Genomic DNA, 18,798 nt, shown 5'->3' on the forward strand with positions numbered 1-18,798 from the left:
TGCCTCTCTGCCTACCTGTGATCTCTCTCTGTCAAATAAATAAACAAAATCTTAAAAAAAAAAAAATTCCCAACAAACAAAACTCCAGAACTAGATGGCTTCATAGGCAAATTCTATCAAACATTCCAAGAAAAGTTAATACCTATTCTTCTCAAAATATTTCAAAAAAATGAAGAGGAAGGAAAATTTCCAAATTCATTCTCTGAGGCCAGTATCATCCTGATACTGAAGCCAGGTGAAGACACCATTGAAAAACAGAACTACAGGGGCACCTGGGTGGCTCAGGGGGTTAAACCTCTGCCTTCAGCTCAGATCATGATCCCCTGGTTCTGGGATTGAGCCCTGCCTTCCACTCTCTGCTCAGCAGGGAGCAAGCTTCCCTGCAACCAACACCCACCCCCGTCCTACTTATGATCTCTGTCAAATGTCAAATAAATACATAAAATCTTTTTAAAAAACTACAAAAAATAACAAAGATTTTTTTAATTAAAAAAAAAACTACAGGCCAATAACTCTGATGAACATAGATGCAAAAATTCTCTACAAAATACTAGCAAACCAAGTCCAACAATCCTTTAAAAAAAAAATCATTCACCCTGATCAACCTTTACTCCCAGGTTGCAAGAGTGGTTCAATATTTACAAACCAATCAGTGTGATACATCATATCAGTAAGAGAAAGGAAAAGAAGCTTCAGATTTCAACAGATACAGAAAAGGCATCCAATAAAATACAGCAACAATAACCCTCAACAAAATAGGTTTAGAGGAAACATACCTCAACTATAATAAAGGCCTTATAGAGAAAATCCATTATACTCAATGGGGGGAAAACTGAGAGCATTTACCGTGAGGTCAGAAAAAGGACACGGATATCTACTCTAACCGTTTTATTCAGCTTAGTACTGGATGTCCTAGCCACAGCCATCAGACAACAAAAAGGAATAAAAGGCAACCAAACTGGTTAAGGAAGAAATCAAACTTTCACTATTTGTGGAGGACATGATATTCTGTGTGGAAAACCCTAAAGACTCCACCAAAAAACTGCTACATCTAAAAATCAATCCAGTAAAGTTTCAGGACATAAAATCAATGTACAAAAATCTGCTGCATTTCTATACAGTAATAAGGAAGCAGCAGAAAGAGAGATTAAGAAAACAATCCCATTTACAACAGTCCCCAAAATAATAAACCAGCTATGAATAAATTTAGCAAAGAGGTGAAAAGACCTGATTGTGAAAACATAAAATATTGATGAAAGAAGCTGAAGATGACACAAAGAAATGGAAAGACAGTCCATGCTCATGGATGACAAGAACAAATATTGTTAAAATTTCTATACTACCCAAAGCAAGCTACACATTTAATGCATTCCCTATCAAAATACCAACAGCATTCTTCATAGAACTAGAAAAAAGACATCCTAAACTTTGTATGGAACCACAAAAGACTCTGAAGAGCCAAAGCAATCTTGAAAAAGAAAACCAAAACCGGAGGGAACACTATTCCAGATTTCAAATTATATTATCTGTAGTATTCAAAAAGGTATGGTACTGGCACAAAAATAGACACTTAGGTCAACAGAACAGCATACAAAGCACAGAAATAAACCCATGATGTTACTGTCAATCTTTGACAAAGGAGGCAAGAATATTTAATGGGAATAAGTCTCTTCAACAAAGGGTAACTGCATGGCTGCATGCAGAAGAATGAAATGGGACTTCTTACACTGCACACAAAAACTCAAAATGGATTAGGGACCTAAATGTGAGACTTGACACCATAAAATTCCTAGAACAGAGCACAGGCAGTAATTTCTCTGATGCTAACCATAACAAGATCTTTCTAGGTATGTCTCCTGAGGCAAGTAAAACAAAAGCAAAATAAGCACTTGTGATTACACTAAAATAAAAAACTTCTGCCCAGCAAAGGAAACCACCAATAAAACTAAAAGAAAACCTAACTAACTGGTGGAAGATATTTGCAATGACATATACATCTAAGGATTATTATCCAAAACATATAAAGAATTTATATAGCTCGGGGCGCCTGGGTCCTGGGATCGAGCCCCGCATTGGGCTCTCTGCTCAGTAGGGAGCCTGCTTCCTCCTCTCTCTCTGCCTGCCTCTCTGCTAACTTGGGATCTCTGCCTGTCAAATAAATAAATAAAATCTTCAAAAAAAAAGAATTTAATACAGCTCAACACCAAAAAATATCCTAAATAATCCAATTAAAAAATGGGCAGAAGATACGAACAGACATTTCTCCAAAGACAATATCCAGATGGCCAACAGATACATGAAAAGATGCTCAACATCATGCATCATCAGCGAAATGCAAATCAAAAACAAACTGAACTATCACCTAACATCTGTTAAAATGACTAAACTCAAAAACACAAGAAACAAGTGTTGGTGAAGATGTAGAGAAAAAGTAACACTCATTCACTGTTGGTGGGAATGCAAACTGGCGTAGTAACTGTGGAAGATAACATACGGGTTCCTTGAAAAATAAAAACAGAACTACCCTATGATCCAGCAATTATACTACTAGGTATTTACCCAAAGAATACAAAAACACTAATTCAAAGGGATATATACACTCCTATTTTTTTTCTAAAAATCTTATTTATTTGACAGAGAGAGATCACAAGTAGGCAGAGAGGCAGGCAGAGAGAGAGAGAGGAGGAAGCAGGCTCCCCGCCAAGCAGAGAGCCTGATGCAGGACTCAATCTCAGGACCCTGAGATCATGACCTGAGCTGTAGGCAGAGGCTTAACCCACTAAACCACCTAGGCACCCTACACTCCTATGTTTATAGTAACATTATTTACAATAGACAACCCATGGAAACAGCCCAAGTGTCAATCAATAGATGAACAGATAAAGAAGATGTGGTGTTGGGACGCCTGGGTGGCTCAGTTGGTTAGGCAGCTGCCTTCGGCTCAGGTCATGATCCCAGCGTCCTGGGATCGAGTCCCACATCGGGCTCCTTGCTCCGCAGGGAGCCTGCTTCTCCCTCTGACTCTGCCTTCCACTCTGTCTGCCTGTGCTCGCTCTCGCTCTCTCTCGCTCTGACAAGTAAATAAATAAAATCTTTAAAAAAAAAAAAAAAGAAGATGTGGTGTATACACATACAATGGAATATTATTCAGCCATAAAAAAGAATGAAGTCCTGCCATTTGCAAAACATGGATGGATTTAGAGAGTATAATGCTTAGGAAAACAAGCCAGTTAGAGAACAAGAATTACACTATTTCACTCACCCGTGGAATTTAAGAAGCAAAACAAACACAAGAACAAAAAAGAGACAAACCAAAACAACAAACTCTTAACTCTATAGAGAACAAAGAGATGGATACCAGAGAGGATATAAGGAGAGGGCAATGGCTGAAACTGGGGAAGTGGATTGAGAGTGCACTTATCTGGATCAGCACTGAATAGTATATGGAACTACTGAAGCACCATTTTGTACACATGAAGTGAATGTACACTATAAAACACTTTTTTTTTTTTAGCTATATAGCACATTAGTAAGTCATTCAGCAATATATGACTAAGGTCTATAGATTAGACATTTGTATTATAAAAATGTTAATTTCCTGATTTTGTTAGTTACATTGTGGTTACATAACAGAATAATCTTGTTTTTAAGGAAACACAAGTAATTAGCAGTATTGTATCCCCTTGTTGGTAATTTAGACCCAAATAGTTCAGAAAATAATATATACAAAGAGTAATAAAGCAAATGTGATACAAATTCAGAGAATCTGAATAAAAATAAAGGAGGACTGTTGGAATTATTCTCCCAATTTTTCTGTAGGTCTGAAATTATTTCAGATGAAAAAGTTAAAAAAATTATTCTTAAAGGAAAATGAAGATGATTTTTTAAATTGTCCCTTTACAAAGGACATTGGTTAAGGTTTTTTCCCCATTTTTAAGGATAACAAACTAGATTAATTGATTAGGTAAGAAAAGTAAAAAGTGAAATGAAAACACAGCTTATAATGAACTATTGTTTAAGAAGAATTAACTATGGTATATGTCTAAAACAAAAGTCTAAAATATAAATATAGCTGCTTTTTTTTTTAATGTAACAAAGCCACCAAGTGAAGACCTCATACCAAGCCTGAAATTCCTCTGCTTTACAAAGCACTGTAATTCCCACTCTAAATGTAAAAGTTAAGGTCCACTAACATCACTTTTCTTATGAAATAAAAAGCATATTCAACAAAGCATGAAATAAGAGTTAGCCAATTGTAGATCCAGTCCTAGAACAGGCTGCCCAGGCTTCCACCTGGCTTAGAACCATACTATACTTCCACAACCAATCAATACTACTGGGTACAAGAGCTTCTTCAAACCCATTTTGGTGACAAGTATAAAATAAACCTTCAAGAATGTGGTTAAAAAGAGAGAGGTGACAGCATATGAATTTGAGGACAAGTCTAAATCCATAAACAGTGGCCTAAAATATAAATTCATGCTTATCTAAGAGCCCAAGAGGAAGCAATGTTTTCCTTATTATTATTTTTTTAATTTATTTTACCTCTGGACAGGGCTCCACATGGCAGTCTTTTATTGAGCAATGGCCATCTTCTGCCAAGAAAGGACATGGTCGTTTCAGATTGACCTTGAGTGAAAGATTGGATAAACGTTAGCACACATATGGCACAGTTCTTCAACACTCTCTAGGTGTCCCTGTGCTGCACACCACTGATGTGGTGGTGGGAAGAAGAAAAAGTCCTACCCTGTGGTATCTATAGGGTTCAAAATTTGAAACTGCAGTTTTTCAGACACCCAGTTGTAATATTAATTTTAAAAAATAACTGTTATTAGTCCTCTGACACTTCAAAAAAGAAATAAAGTCCAAGTACACTGCTCACCTGCAGACCCTGGGCAGCATTTTACTCTGATGTCTGTCAGCACCTTACCCGTTAGGGTTTTACCAAGCGCCCACCCGTTTCAGTGTGCACTGAGCACCCACTGTCTGCACTGTGTAGGGTTTAGGGCAAAGAAGATATATAAAAAAGTACTTCACCCACCTGGAGTCTACTGAAGGGAATAGAAATTATAAATGCCTGTTTAATTACAAATTGTAGTAAGTGCTACAAAGAACATCCAGAGTTTCTTGATGGACAATAATGGGATTGGCAGACAGTGACCTTCTTGACTGCTCAGTGTAACTGGGGATTTTGTTTGTTATATCTTATTGTTTACATTTAGGAAGATATGGGATTTTGTATATTAAGTTTATAGCCTGCTATCTTAATGCATTTTTTATCATTTTTGTTCATTATTTAAGTTTTCTAGTATTATTTTGTCATTTATAAATGGAGATGGTTTTACTTATTCTTCAAAAATGTTTATGCCTCTAGTTGCTCTCTATTGTTTGGTATGCTAATTAATATCTCCAGCAGTAAAAAACAGTGGGTACCCTGGGTCGCTCACCTAAGTGAGAATTCCTCGACTATTTCTCAACAAGCAAGATGGTGGCAATGCTAATGTTAGGATTAAAATGATCATGTTAAGGAAGTATCCATCATTCCTATTAAATTTTTTTAAAAATCAGGAATGTGTGTTGAACTGTATTGAGGACCTAAAAGCCTTGTTCCTGCATTCTTAGAATAAGATTAACTTGGTCAGGATATATTTTTCTGTAATATGCTCAAAACTCCACATCATCTTCGATTTCACTTCTACTCTTACAGCATACATTCACCCCATCAGGTAAGTCTGTTGGTGTTACCTCTTACGTACGATCTTTGTTTGCTTACTTTTCACCTCTTCCAACTCTACTGTCTTATTCCAACACCACTTTTCATCTGGTCTCATGCAAAAACCTACATGGTTTCTCTATTTCCTATTTCACACCCTGAGAGTCTGTTTTGTACAAATCCCCCCAAAAGCTTATTACACTTACACTAAAATTCAACATCCTTACATAAGATTTTCTCATCTGGCTCTTACTTTCCAACTCTCCATATCTCACTCACCTTGCTCCAGCCAGGCTGAACTTATTCCTCAAACACGCTCAACCTTTATGCCTGCACTCAAGACATTTATACCTGTAGCTCTACTCTCCTTCCCTGGAATGTTCTCTCCCCACATCTTGTCACGGCTTTCACGTTATGTAGGTCTTTACTCAAATGGCACAGCATGGATACCTTCCTTTCCTGATCATCTTCTTTAAAAGTAAAGCTACCTAACTTCCCCACCCCATTAATCTATTCTGTCTCCTACTTTATTCTTCTCCATAGCATTAACCTTAGTAAGCATATGACATTAAATTTCACTCTTTATTGTTTGCCTTCCTAATCTGGATAAAGCTTCATGAAGTCAGAGTCTTTGTGTTATTCACTATTGTATCCACAGCACTTAGAATAGCACCTACTTGCCTGGGTGGCTCAGTCAGCTGAGCATCTGCCTTCAACTTAGGTCATGATCCCAGGGTCCTGGGATCAAGCTCTGTGTCAGGCTCCCTGCTCAGCGGGGAACCTCCTTCTCCCTCTGCCTGCCACTTCCCCTGCTTGTGCTCTCTTTCTCTCTGACATACAAACAAAATCTTTAAAAATAATAATAATAAAAATAGGAAAACTCTTTAAAAAAAAAAAAAGTGCCTATTGGGCGCCTGGGTGGCTCAGTTGGTTGAACAACTGCCTTTGGCTCAGGTCACGGTCCTAGAGTCCCGGGATCGAGTCCTGCATCAGGCTCCCAGCTCCATGGGGAGTCTGCTTCTCCCTCTGACCTTCTCACCTCTCATGTTCTCTCTCACTGTCACTCTCTCAAATAAATAAATAAAACCTTAAAAAAAAAAAAAGAACGCCTACTGCTAAGTAGTTATTCAATAAATATTTGGTGAATAAAGAAATGGAATAGGTAGTATAAAAAACTGTAAATACCAACTCAGCAGCCAACTGAGCAGTTGACAGGGGTAGACTGGCTTCCACCTAGATATCCTTGCTCAATCATAAGTATGTTTGCATATGTTTAAAATTAACCTATTCTCTTTGCTTTCTTTTTCTGCCACTAGAGTATGAAAAGTATACTGACGGTGGTTAAATGTCCTTTTTGTTTAATTTTTAGGTTGGCAGAACTAGAGAAAGGAATAATCATCATCAGAATATCCTTGACTTGGAGACAAATGCATTAACTAGATCACTGAATTCCCCTCCCTTGGGAAGTAAGTGGATATTTCCATTACAATGGAATAATTTCATCACATTGATTAGAATGTTTTCTTAGAACACTGTTATGTTTGCCTATCCAACTTCCATTTTTCCTCCTTCCATTGAGAAACAATCACTCCCCCTTATATTTATGTAAAATAGGATTGTTAACCAAAGTGTCTTTCCCTCTTTTGGTCAATTAGAAACCTGTGTAAGTGTTTTTCCAGAAATTAGGGAGGAATTTCTTCCAGAAATTTGATATAGAGTGTTGCAAAAACAAGGGAAATGGCTATTGCATTTCTTGCTAGGCACACGACATAATAAGATTTTTTGTCACCTTCAAAAAAAAAATAAAAAAGGGCAATGACTAATGGTGCCAAAATTTTGGTGGTGACATAAAAATAATGGCTATTAGTTCCTACTCTAATTTCTTTTTTTATCCTCAGAAATATTTAAAGACTAAGATAGCTATATAGAATCAGGATAAAAAAAATAATGCTCAATTTTTAAAATAAACTAAAAATGAGTATCAAAGAAATTATAAAGCCTATCGAATACTGAGAGCAAGAGCAAAACAAAGCATAACAGCAGCTTTTCAAATACTGTTCTTCGATTTAAAATACTGCTTTTGAATATTGCTTATTGTTGCTACCTTTAAACTAGCATTGGTTATTCTGTAAAGGTCTAGAGCAGAGCGCTCAATTTAAGAATCAGTTCCTCAGTATTACTACGAAGGCTGTTCTGCTTGTGCCCTCAGCCTGGTTCAGCAGCCCTTCCAGTGAGCTCCCCAGGAATCATGTGCTGCTGTGGTACTTACACTGAGAAAAGCACTAACACAGGACAGGGCCCAGCAGCACAACACAGAGCCTGGGAGGTGTCTAGATGGCGGAGCCTCAATTACAGTGAAAGCTGACAGATAAGTAAGTCTGTGGCACTTTCAGCTTCTGTGGAAGTAGTCTCTGTCCCAAAACTGAAAGATCAGGGATTTCCCAAACACAGGAAGAGGGTTCAGGTTCTCAGTGTTCAAAAAGACAATCAGGTTTTACTACATACTTAATATATTCCAGTAATTTAAAAAAAAAAAAAAAAACACAGAGCATTCTGAGAAGTCAAAATGGGTTTTCAAAAGGGTCATAAAAGTCACATCTGTAGAGAGCTATATAAAAATTTTGCTCCTAAAGGAATAAAAAATTATAACTCTACCTTGTAATAAGGGAAGTAGTCTCACTCTTGCAATTTTATTTTTTATTATTTTGAGGAAGATTTTGAAGGTGTTAAAGTTATCGATGCTATCTATGTCGCACAGGCAATCATCCAGGACTCCGGTTACCTGGGGGTGGGGAATATATACATATAAAATTTAAAATATGTAAATTATAGATATTTCAACCTTAGCAATTCTGTACTATTGTATAAAAAGGTATTTTATTCATTTGAGGTAACTAGTCTTTGTTAAGATACGTAACATTAAAGGGGTGCCTTGGTGGCTCAGTTGGTTAAGTCGATTAAGTTGTTTTAAGCTGGTTAAGCCTCTACCTTCAGCTCTGGTAGAGATCCCAAGGTCCTGGGATCAAGAGCCCTGCTCAATAGGGAACCTGTTTTTCCCTCATCCTCTGCCACTCACCCATTCATTCCTTTCCTCTCTCAAATAAAATCCTTTAAAAAAAGATACATAACATTAAAACAATCATTTACTTTTTATATGGCCAATTAGGTGAAGAACAACAGAAGGATTAAATAGATATACCTATTCTGAAGAACTAAGCATTAGTGGCTAGAGAAAAATATTGAATGTTCCTCCCTTCCCCAAACATACATAAAATCCAAATGTAGCAGGAATGCTAAAGCATTTCTTCCAAGACTAACCTAAAAGTCACAGACTATAATAATACTGCTGTAGCAACCCCATCTTATTTTTCTACTGCCATTTATTGAGCACTTATGTGATAGGCACAGTGCTAAGAACATTACATGTTATCTCATTTATTCTTTAAATATTCTATGAAATAGTTATTATTATCCTCATTTCACACATAAGAAAATTAAGGCTTAGCATAGTTAAAATAATTTTTCCAAAATAAAAATGAGACTTAGTCCCAAATATTCACACTTAAAAATACATTCTTTATCTAATACTCAAAATATACATTAACTGAACCGAAAATGATATTTACAAAATGAGTTCAGAATCCAAAATTTCCATAAAACATTCTTCAGCTAAATTTAAAAATGGGACTCACGGACATCCACATATCAGATGAATCTTCAGGGAATCAGGTTGAGTGAAAAAAAGCCAACCTCAAAAAGTTACTTATTATGTGATTTCATTTATACAACATTTTTTTTAAGATTTTATTTATTTGACAGAGATAACAAGTAGGCAGAGAGGCAGAGAGAAAGAGAGAGAGGAGGAAGCAGGCTCCTTGCTGAGCAGAGAGCCCGATACCAGGACCCTGAGATCATGACCTGAGCCGAAGGCAGAGGCTTAACCCACTGAGCCACCAAGGCACCCCTACAACATTTTTCAAATGGAGAAAAGTTTGTTGGTTACCAGGGCTTAAGGACTGGAGTAGGGAGAGGAACTGGAGTCATGGAGAAGGGTAGAAAGGAGGGAGAGTGGTTATAAAAGGGCAAGAAGAGAGGTGCCTGAGTGGCTCAGTCAGTTGTGCTTTTGACTCTTGGTTTCAGCTCAGGTCACAATCTCAGGGTCATGAGACTGAGACTCGTAATGGGCACATTCTCAGTGGGCAGTCTGCTTGAGATTCTCTCTCTCCCTCCTCTGCCCCTCTCCAATCCCTCTCTAAAAAAAATTAAATCATTTTTAAAAGGGCAAGAGGAAGGATCCTTGTGGTGATGAAATCGTTCGGCATCTTGACTATGGTGGTGCACACGTAAAAGTGGACAGAAAATGTACAGATGCAAGGGAGACTAGGAGGGATCTGAGTAAGATCAGTGGGTGTGTCAGTGTCAATGTCCTGGTGATAATAGTGCACTGTATGTTTGCCAAATGGTACCAGTGGGTTAAACTAGATACAGTGTAGGTGGCATTTCTTTGTATTATTTCTTACAACTGCATGGAACCTGAACTTACCTCGATTAAAATTTTTATAATAAGGGGGGGGGGGGGTGCCCAGGTGGTTAAAGATCACTTGTATGATCCATAGGAGGAATCTATGCACAGGTGATCAGAAAATGGAAACCAGAAATTCCCAGTTGTTTCTTCCTCATGTTTTCCCTCTAGGAATGCAAATGTGTCCCCAAACTCCCTACAACACAAAGAGTCAGAGGTATATTATCTTTAAAGAGTAAAGGATCATTCACAATAATATTGGCTCTAGAATTCCAGATGCTTTACTATCCTAGTTACTAAGATCTTGTCACTAACTATTAAATTTTATTCCATTTCTCTAGCTTACTATTTGTAAAACTTCAAATTCTAAGTAATTGTGGAGAGTGGGGGGGGAGTAGAAATACCAACTGACAACGTTCTAGGTTTTAAAAATATTTTATCCAGTGACTGCTCTTTCTTACAAATATTTCTTAAATTGTTCCTTTTTAGTAAACCACAATATTTTTTAAAAATATTTTTATTGTGGTAGAGGCTGGGGTAAGGTATACAAAATTATCACGTACTTATTTCTAACTCTTAAATACTAAGACAAAAGGCTGCATATCACCAAATTTTTAAAATCAGAAATAGAGAGGTGCCTGGGTGCCTCTTGGCTGAGCATCTGACTCTTGGTTTCAGCTCAGGTCATGATCTCAGGGTACTGGGATGAAGCCTCAGGCTGTCCCTGCAGGCTCCCTGCTCAGCAGGGAAGCTGCTTCTCCAGCTCTCTCCACCCTCCACCCCTTCTCTTTCTAAAATAAATAATCTTAAAAAAATAGAAATAGAATATGGCTATTATCTTTTAAGTCCCTTTCTAATTATAGCCATCTCCCTCCCCCTGGAGGTAGAATAACCTATTTTTGTTAATTACCTTTCCTTGCAATTTCATGATATATCCTTAAACAATACAGATGATTCTTTTTGTTTTTGAACTTTAATATTAATGACATGTTTCTTTTGCTAATATTTTGCCAGCTACCCACCATAATGAGTTTTATGGTCATTCATTTTCCCTGTTGTAAATGTTGTATTATATGAAAATATCACAATGTATTTATTCTATTGTTGACCTGTAAGTTCGGCAGAATGAATAATGGCCCCCAAGATATCCATGCCATAATTCCAGAAGCCAGTGAATATGTTACAGTACGTGGCAAAAGTGACTCTGCATATGTGATTAAGATCTTGAGATGGTAGTTAATACTGGATTATTTAAGCAAATTCAATAATAAGATCCTTGTAAGAGGAAGACAGTGTCAGAGTCAGACTGGAAGGTGCTACATTACTGGCTTTTAAGACAATGGAAAAGGACACAGGCCAGGAACACAGCAGCCTCTAAAAGCCTGGAAAAGGGAAGGAATGATGATTCTCCCCTAGAGCCTCCAGGAGAAATGCAGCTTTGTTGATACCTTTATTTTATCCCTGTAAGACCCATTTTCAGACTTCTGGCCTACAGCATTACATGATCATAAATTTGTATTATTTTAAGCGACTAAATTTGTGGTAGTTTGTTAAAGCAGTAACAGGAAACTAATGCAATCCATATTTAGGTTGTTCCCAGATTAAGTTAAAGAACAATGCTACACAAACACCTTTTTCTTTATCTCCCTCTATATATTTATAAGAGTTTCTCCAGCTTATATGCTTACAAGTGAAATTACTATAGCTCATTTCCAAAATAGGTATACCACTTCACAATCCTACCAACAGCAGATAGAAGTTACTGCTAAATCATATATTTGCCATTATTTGATATTCTTTAAAAAAGATTTTATTTGGGGCACCTGGGTGGCTCAGTGGGATAAGCCTCTGCCTTTGGCTCAGGTCATGATCTCAGGGTCCTGGGATCTGAGCCCCACAGCCCTCCGGGTCTCTGCTCAGCAGGGAGACTGCTTCCCCATCCCCTCTCTCTCTGCCTCTCTGCCTACTTGTGATCTCTGTAAAATAAATAAAATCTTCAAAAAAAAGATTTTATTTATTATTTGACAGAGATAGAGAGCACAAGAAGATAGGGTGGCAGGCAGAGGGATAGGGAGAAGTAGGCTCTCTGCTGAGCAGGGAACCTGATGTGGGGCTTGATCCCAGGACCACAGGATCAAGACCTGAGCTTAAGGCAGCTGCTTAACCAACTGAGCCACCCAGGCACCACAATTATTTGATATTTTAAATTTTTTTTCCAATATAGTAAGCAGGAAAGAGTATCTGATTTTTGTACTGATGAAGTATAATGTTTTATGTTCCATAAGACATGTGTATTTCTTGTGTGAAATACTTGTTTTTCATTTTTCTACTAGGTTGCCTTTTTCATGTTAACATGCAGGAATCAATAATTTTTCCCTATTCTGGTACATTCTTCTGGAACTCCAACCTGACATATTATATTAGACTGTATCTCTTAAGCTCTCTTTAAAATTTACTAACCCATTATCTCTCTGAGCTTCCTTCTGAATAATTCATGCTTTTATTTTTTATTCATTCATTCATTCATTCATTCATTCAAAATATTTGAGAATCTACCTCACATAAGCCCTGCACTGTTGTTCTACCTGCTGGGAGTTCAAAAAGAGAAGAAAGAAAGAAAGAAAGAAAGAAAGAAAGAAAGAAAGAAAGAAAGAAAGAAAGAAAGAAAGAACAGACAAAAATCTCTGCTCTTGATGAGCTTACACGCTCATAGGAAAGGGGTGGGGGGGGGGGATGAGCCACATACAGAGTCGGTCAAATGGTAATAAAGTAATAGGGAAGCCAGGGAATAGGAATTACAGGACTGAGTTGCTACTATTTTGAAAAGGAGAGTACAAAAGGTCTCAGTCAAATTTTGGCAATGCTTGAAGAGGGAAAAGGAACAAGTCACACAATTTGGGAGAGTGGGAAAAGTAGTCCAGGCATTGGGAACACAAACTATAAATGCCCCGATAGGAGACCATTATAAGACTTTGGCTTTACTGGAACCCGGTGTTTTCTCACACCAACCAAGTCTCCAACTCTCCAACACCAAGTGAGTGCCCAAATCAGTTTTGATGCCACCTGGAGTCAGAGCAGACCTCATGGAATTAAGGGCTCAGGCACATAGACTGTCCCCACCTTAGATATCAGCCCCAAGTTCCAAGCCACCTGTACTTCTGACTGACCAGCTATACACCGGGGTTCCCATGACTTTCTTCTCTGGTTCAGTAATTTGCAATGGCTCACAGGACCAAGGAAATGCTTATGTGTACTGTAAAGGATACAACTCAGGAAGTACCAAATAGAATAGATAGGGGCATAGGGCAAAGGTATTAGGAGGTGCAAGTACAGACCTTCTCTGCCTCCAATGCACCCTCCCAGCAAGGGTCTATTCGCCCACCTGGAAATGCATCAATATTGTTTTAAGAGATTTTATAGTGCTCCATCTCTAGCACCCCTATCCCCATCCTAGGGGTCATGGGTGGGGCCCAAAGAGGAGAAACAAGCAAAAGATACCAGAAAGACTAGCCAGAAAGACAAGACAAAATCAGAAAGGGACAGCATCCTGGAAGCCCAGAGAAAAGATGTATTTCAAGGAGAGTAAGTAATGAACCATGGGGAAAAAACTGCTGTCTATAGGTAGAGCTAAGGTTTAAAAACTCACTATTGGCTTTAACAAGAAAGACACTACAGACTTTGCCAAGAGCAGTTTCCGAGGAGCTGGAGTAGGTTGAAGAGAGAACCAGCATGGAAGGAGTAAGGATAATTTCTTTGATGAGTTTTTTTGATAGAGAACAGAAAAATGGAGCAGAGCCAGGAGAGTTGGGCAGGTTAAGAGGGAACTGTAAACTAGAATAACAACCATGTTTTAGAATGCCAGTAACAGTCCATCAGAGAAGAAAAAACTAATGATCCAGGAGAGAAATGGAAGAGTTGTTGAGCCATGTGCTTGAAAGAGGGAATGGGATCTAATGCAGATGAGGCAGGGATTGACCTTTGATAAGAGTTCACAGTTCAAAGAAAAAAAAAAGTTTACAGTTCATCTATGATAATCCATTGGAAGTCATGACCTGTGGATTCAAAAACTAATAGGTAAACACATATGGATTACATGGATTACTCCAATTTTGTTAGTAGAATTCGAAGATAAGAAAAGGAGAAGTGTTGGAGGATTAAGTAGAAAAAGACATAAAATGGTAGCATGATTCAGTAATCCTTTCTTCTGCTGGACATAATCAGCTAGCTAATTCACCCATTGAGTTTCTAATTTCAGCTCTAGAAATCACAGGTCTTTTTTCCATAGTCTATATTTCTAATACCTTATTCATGGTGCCTAGTGTTTGGTGATTTTGCCTATTAGCTGCTTATTCTCCTTGACACTGTATCTTCAAGAATTCGTTATGGCCTGGGTTGAAAATAAATTCTTCCAGAGGAAATGAATATTTGCTTTTACCAGTAAACCAGCCCCACTTCTAGGAGACAGATGCAATAAAATGAGATAATATATACTGAAACACGTTGGAGATTAAATACTATCTATAATACGCTCCAATACTGTATTAGAAAATACCACTGGAAACAAAAACCAAATGTATCCACTTTTGAGGACTGTTTCACAAAATGTTCCTTTGAATATGCACAAATCTTTAATTTTTGAACTATATGTATTTATTTGGACATGATAAAATGATATGTATTCATTTGGATATAATAAAAGTAAACGTGCAATTATAAAACAGTAACACATGTAATTAGTAGATGACAAAAACCTAAAGTGAAGTTTCCAGATTGATGACAAAGTATACAATTCACATAGGCTTTAAAAAGAAAAAAATGAGGAAAGTCTCCTTTAAGAAAAATATCTAAATGTATACCCCAAAACTATCACCGCTAGAAGAAATTTTGCTAAAGACAATTTGGAAAATTTACTTTTTAGAAGATTTCCAGATTTCCATTAGTTCAGTGTTTCCTAAGCGGGGCTCACAAAGTAGTTCAGAGGATAACTGCATTGCAGTTACTTACAGACAAGGCCTGTTTAAACTTGCTGATCGCTGGGTCCCATCCTGAGCCACTAAATCAGCACAGGTGGCAAGGGGGCCAGAGAATCTGCATTTTTAAGACGCTCACCAATAACGAACTCGGAAGTCTGCCCCTTAGATTTTTACCAAATCATTCATTTAAAAAATCCCCACACAGGGCGCCTGGGTGGCTCAGTGGGTTAAGCCGCTGCCTTCAGCTCAGGTCATGATCTCAGGGTCCTGGGATTGAGTCCCCCATCCGGCTCTCTGCTCAGCAGGGAGCCTGCTTCCCTCTGTCTCTCTGCCTGCCTCTCCATCTACTTGTGATTTCTCTCTGTCAAATAAATAAATAAATAAATAATCTTAAAAAAAAAAATCCCCACACAAATATGATGTTCGTGCTTTCTGGGATTTAGTGCACACACCATAACGCCAGGAGGAAAGTGTGTGAACAAAGTCAGAAAAGCATGATTACACGGTTGCACGCAAGGCTTCAGCCATCCTCAGCCTGGAGCACCAACCGCTTCAAATGGGCATCTCCGCTCGCCCTCAAGCCACCGAGACACCTGCCCTCCCAGCAGCTCCACCGCCTCGCAGCAGGGGCAACCGGGCACAGCCACACCTGCTGCTGCAGGAAAGCAGCGAATGGGGCTCTCAGGGCAAAGGCTCTGGCTTTCCACACCCTGGACCTCCAGCGCACTCTGTCATGCAGGTGTCACCGGGCGCCCCCCGGGCCGGCCCACTCTCCCCACGTCACCCGTCACCGACCCGCCGTGTCCGCGAGCTTTCCCCTCGGGTCCCCCGGACCCAGCGGACCGGCTCAGTTGGCGAGAGCTCCCCCGAGAACGAGCGGACGGCGTCCCCACTCCCGCCCGGGCTCCCGCACACGCCCCGCCGCCCCACACACCAGAAGTAAAAGCGAAAACGCCTCAGGGAACCATCACCGCCGCCCTCATCCTGCCACCGCCTCCAAGAGAGTCGCCGTCCCGCACTCACCGCGCGCATCTCGCAGGCCTCCCGGGACGCGGCGGTTCGGGTCACCGCCCCCAGCCCGCGTGGTCTCCAAAGCCCCTGCGGGTCCAGCCTGGCCTTGCCCGCACCCCCACCGCGGCCCGCTCGCGACCTGCTGGGCCCCTCGGGGCCGGGAACGGCGGGCGGTCCGAGCGACGACCCAAGGGGACGGCTCCCAGCGGCTGTGAGACTCCAGGGTCAGAGGTCCGCACTTTGCGGATGCGGGGGACGCCCTCCCCTGCTCCGGGCAGGTGCAAGTGAGGCGGGAGAGCCGGGCGCCCCTACTTCATCTCCCAGGCTGCCCCGCCCCGGGCTTCCCCTTCGCCCCAGCCACGCCCACTCCGAGCGCAGGGCCTTGAGGGAGTTGTGGTCCTTGAGCCGCCGCAGGCCCGACTCCTGCTGGGGGCCAGGGCCAGAGGCGGGGGAGGCCCGGGAGCGGCGGCGGCGGCGGGGGCAACTCAGCTTCCCCCACAGCGGCCAATGGGGCAGAACCACGAGAGCCTCCAAAACAGGAGGCGCTGCGGGCGGGGCTCCGCTCCCTTCCTCGGGCCTCCGCGCTGCCTCCCCTCCCCGGTGGTGGCTCCCGGAATCCCGGCCGGGGTCAGGCCTGGGTGGCCGGTCCCCGACGCCGCACAGCCGGTGGACTTCGGGACGCGGCCCGCGGGGCCTTCGAGTGCGAGCCGGGGCGCGCTCTACGTCTCCTGCAGCGGCCGCAGCCTCCGGCGCCCTGTGGGGCCCCGCCAAACACCCCACACTTGGCGAGGCGACCCGGTTCCTCTTCGACTTCACGGCCTGCAGGCGTGGACGCCGCCCCTCCTCAGTCCGCTGCAGATGAGCACTCGAAAGACCTGGGAGGGCTGCGGCCTGGCTCCGCCCCGGCCTCCCATACATCCCAGTTTCTCAAGGGGCTTCAGAGGGAAGGATGTTCCTTAACCTCAGCAGCCTCAGTCTGTTCGTCCTTGAATAATGACCGACCCAAACCCTGTTTTAGGATTGCATTAGACCTACCTAAAGGGCTTAGGATGGAGCCAGCACAAAAGAAGTTCAAGGACAGCTGCTATTCCTTTTCTTAATAGTCTTGATTTCTAGAGAACTAGCAATACACTGGCTCACACGTATGCAGTACTTCGGTAAGGACCACACATTTAGTGGTGTAAACAAGACATTTATCACCTTAGAGTTTTGCAAATCAGAAGTCTGAATTAGATCAGCAGGGCTCCACCTCTAAAGGCTTTAGGGGACACTATGTTTCCTTGCTTTTCCCAGCTTTTAGAAGCCACCTGCTTTCCTTACAGCTCATAACTGTACACCACACTGTCACATCTTCACTCCCTAGGCTTCCATTGTTACATTCTTTCTCTTGCTGACCCTGACTCTACTGCCTCCCGCTCATAAAGACCCCTGTGATTACACAGGGTACACTCAGATAATCCAGGATAATCTACCCACCTCAATTTTTTTTTTTTTTTTTTTTTTTTAGTTTTCAGGAGACAGAGTTTGTTTATTGGGTAGGTGGGCACCAAACCCCAAAGTTCTTACTCACATCTGCAAAGTCCTTTTTGCCATATAGGGTAACAAACTCACAGTTTTGGGGAATTAGGGCGTACATAGTTTTGGGGGACATTGATCAGACAATACATAATGTGTTACACCTTTCTGAGCACTTTCATTATTTGAGGGGCCTGTGCAAAATGAAAATTCAGGGTCCTGGTTTAAAAGATGGTAAGAATTTCAACCAGGGACAACAGAGCATTCAACCAGGTGCAGGGCCCTTCTGAGCCACGTCAGTCCACTTCCTCTTCAGCAGCTTGGATTTTTTTTTTCTAAAGATTTTTATTTATTTATTTGACAGAGAGAAATCACAAGTAGTCGGAGAGGCAGGTAGAGAGAGAGAGAGGAGAAAGCAGGCTCCCTGCTGAGCAGAGAGCCCGATGCGGGACTCGATCCCAGGACCCTGAGATCATGACCTGAGCCGAAGGCAGCGGCCCAATACACTGAGCCACCCAGGTGCCCCAGCAGCTTGGAATTTTTGTTGGACTCTTCCAGCTACTTTTTCACGCTCCCTCTTTTCTTTGCCAAACCTCTATTTTCTATCCTCCCATTTCCTTTTGTCTCTTACATAAATATGATCTCTCCCCATTCTGCTAAAGCTTTTCTCTTGAACAATCCAATGCGTTTTTTTTTTTTTTCAGGATTCCTCATCTCTGCACCACATTCGATTTTATTGCTAACACATACTTTGTGGGATTATGTTATTTAAAAAATCCTGGGAATTTTTTGTTCTGGTTTAAAAAAAAAAGTTAGGGGGAAAAAGTTTAGTTTCATTTTTTTAAGTTTCATTTTCATTTTTTTCCAGATCCAGTTGTTTTTTTCCCAAGTTCAGTCTCATATGTATATTGAGTCCAGCCATTCGCCTCGTCCTTGCTCGGTGCTACTGCTTGTTTTCCGAGGCTCACATTCACGCTTGCCCCCAGACTGCTGCCCTATGTCTCGTCTTCCCCATTCCCTCCAGCCCTAGAGCCTTGTTTCTATTGTGTAGGCTCCCTACCTCC

The 18,798-nt window shown here is 40.9% G+C and overlaps 1 protein-coding gene across 20 annotated transcripts in view; it reads right to left on the reverse strand.

Moving 5' to 3' along the window:
* LOC309859815 (ERO1-like protein beta) overlaps window positions 1–17,089 on the reverse strand; it is a 195,455-nt gene extending 178,366 nt beyond the window's left edge. For 5 of the 20 annotated variants that reach the window (XM_082720934.1, XM_082720935.1, XM_082720929.1 and 2 more), the window contains exons 1-2: window positions 16,232–17,087; window positions 4,546–4,629 (exon numbers count right to left, since the gene is read on the reverse strand). In XM_082720934.1, coding sequence (XP_082577060.1) covers window positions 4,546–4,629; window positions 16,232–16,240 — 93 coding nt within the window. In that variant the 5' untranslated portion in view covers window positions 16,241–17,087. Of the gene's footprint in view, window positions 1–4,545; window positions 4,630–4,882; window positions 5,301–8,368; window positions 8,919–10,256; window positions 10,427–16,231 lie in introns of those variants that run through there. The other 15 variants (XM_082720927.1, XM_082720926.1, XM_082720925.1 and 12 more) reach the window with 9 other exon arrangements.
* Window positions 17,090–18,798: the final 1,709 nt, after the last annotated feature.

The sequence above is a fragment of the Mustela nivalis genome (assembly GCF_964662115.1).
Source record: "Mustela nivalis genome assembly, chromosome: 2".
Classification (NCBI taxonomy): Eukaryota; Metazoa; Chordata; class Mammalia; order Carnivora; family Mustelidae; genus Mustela; species Mustela nivalis.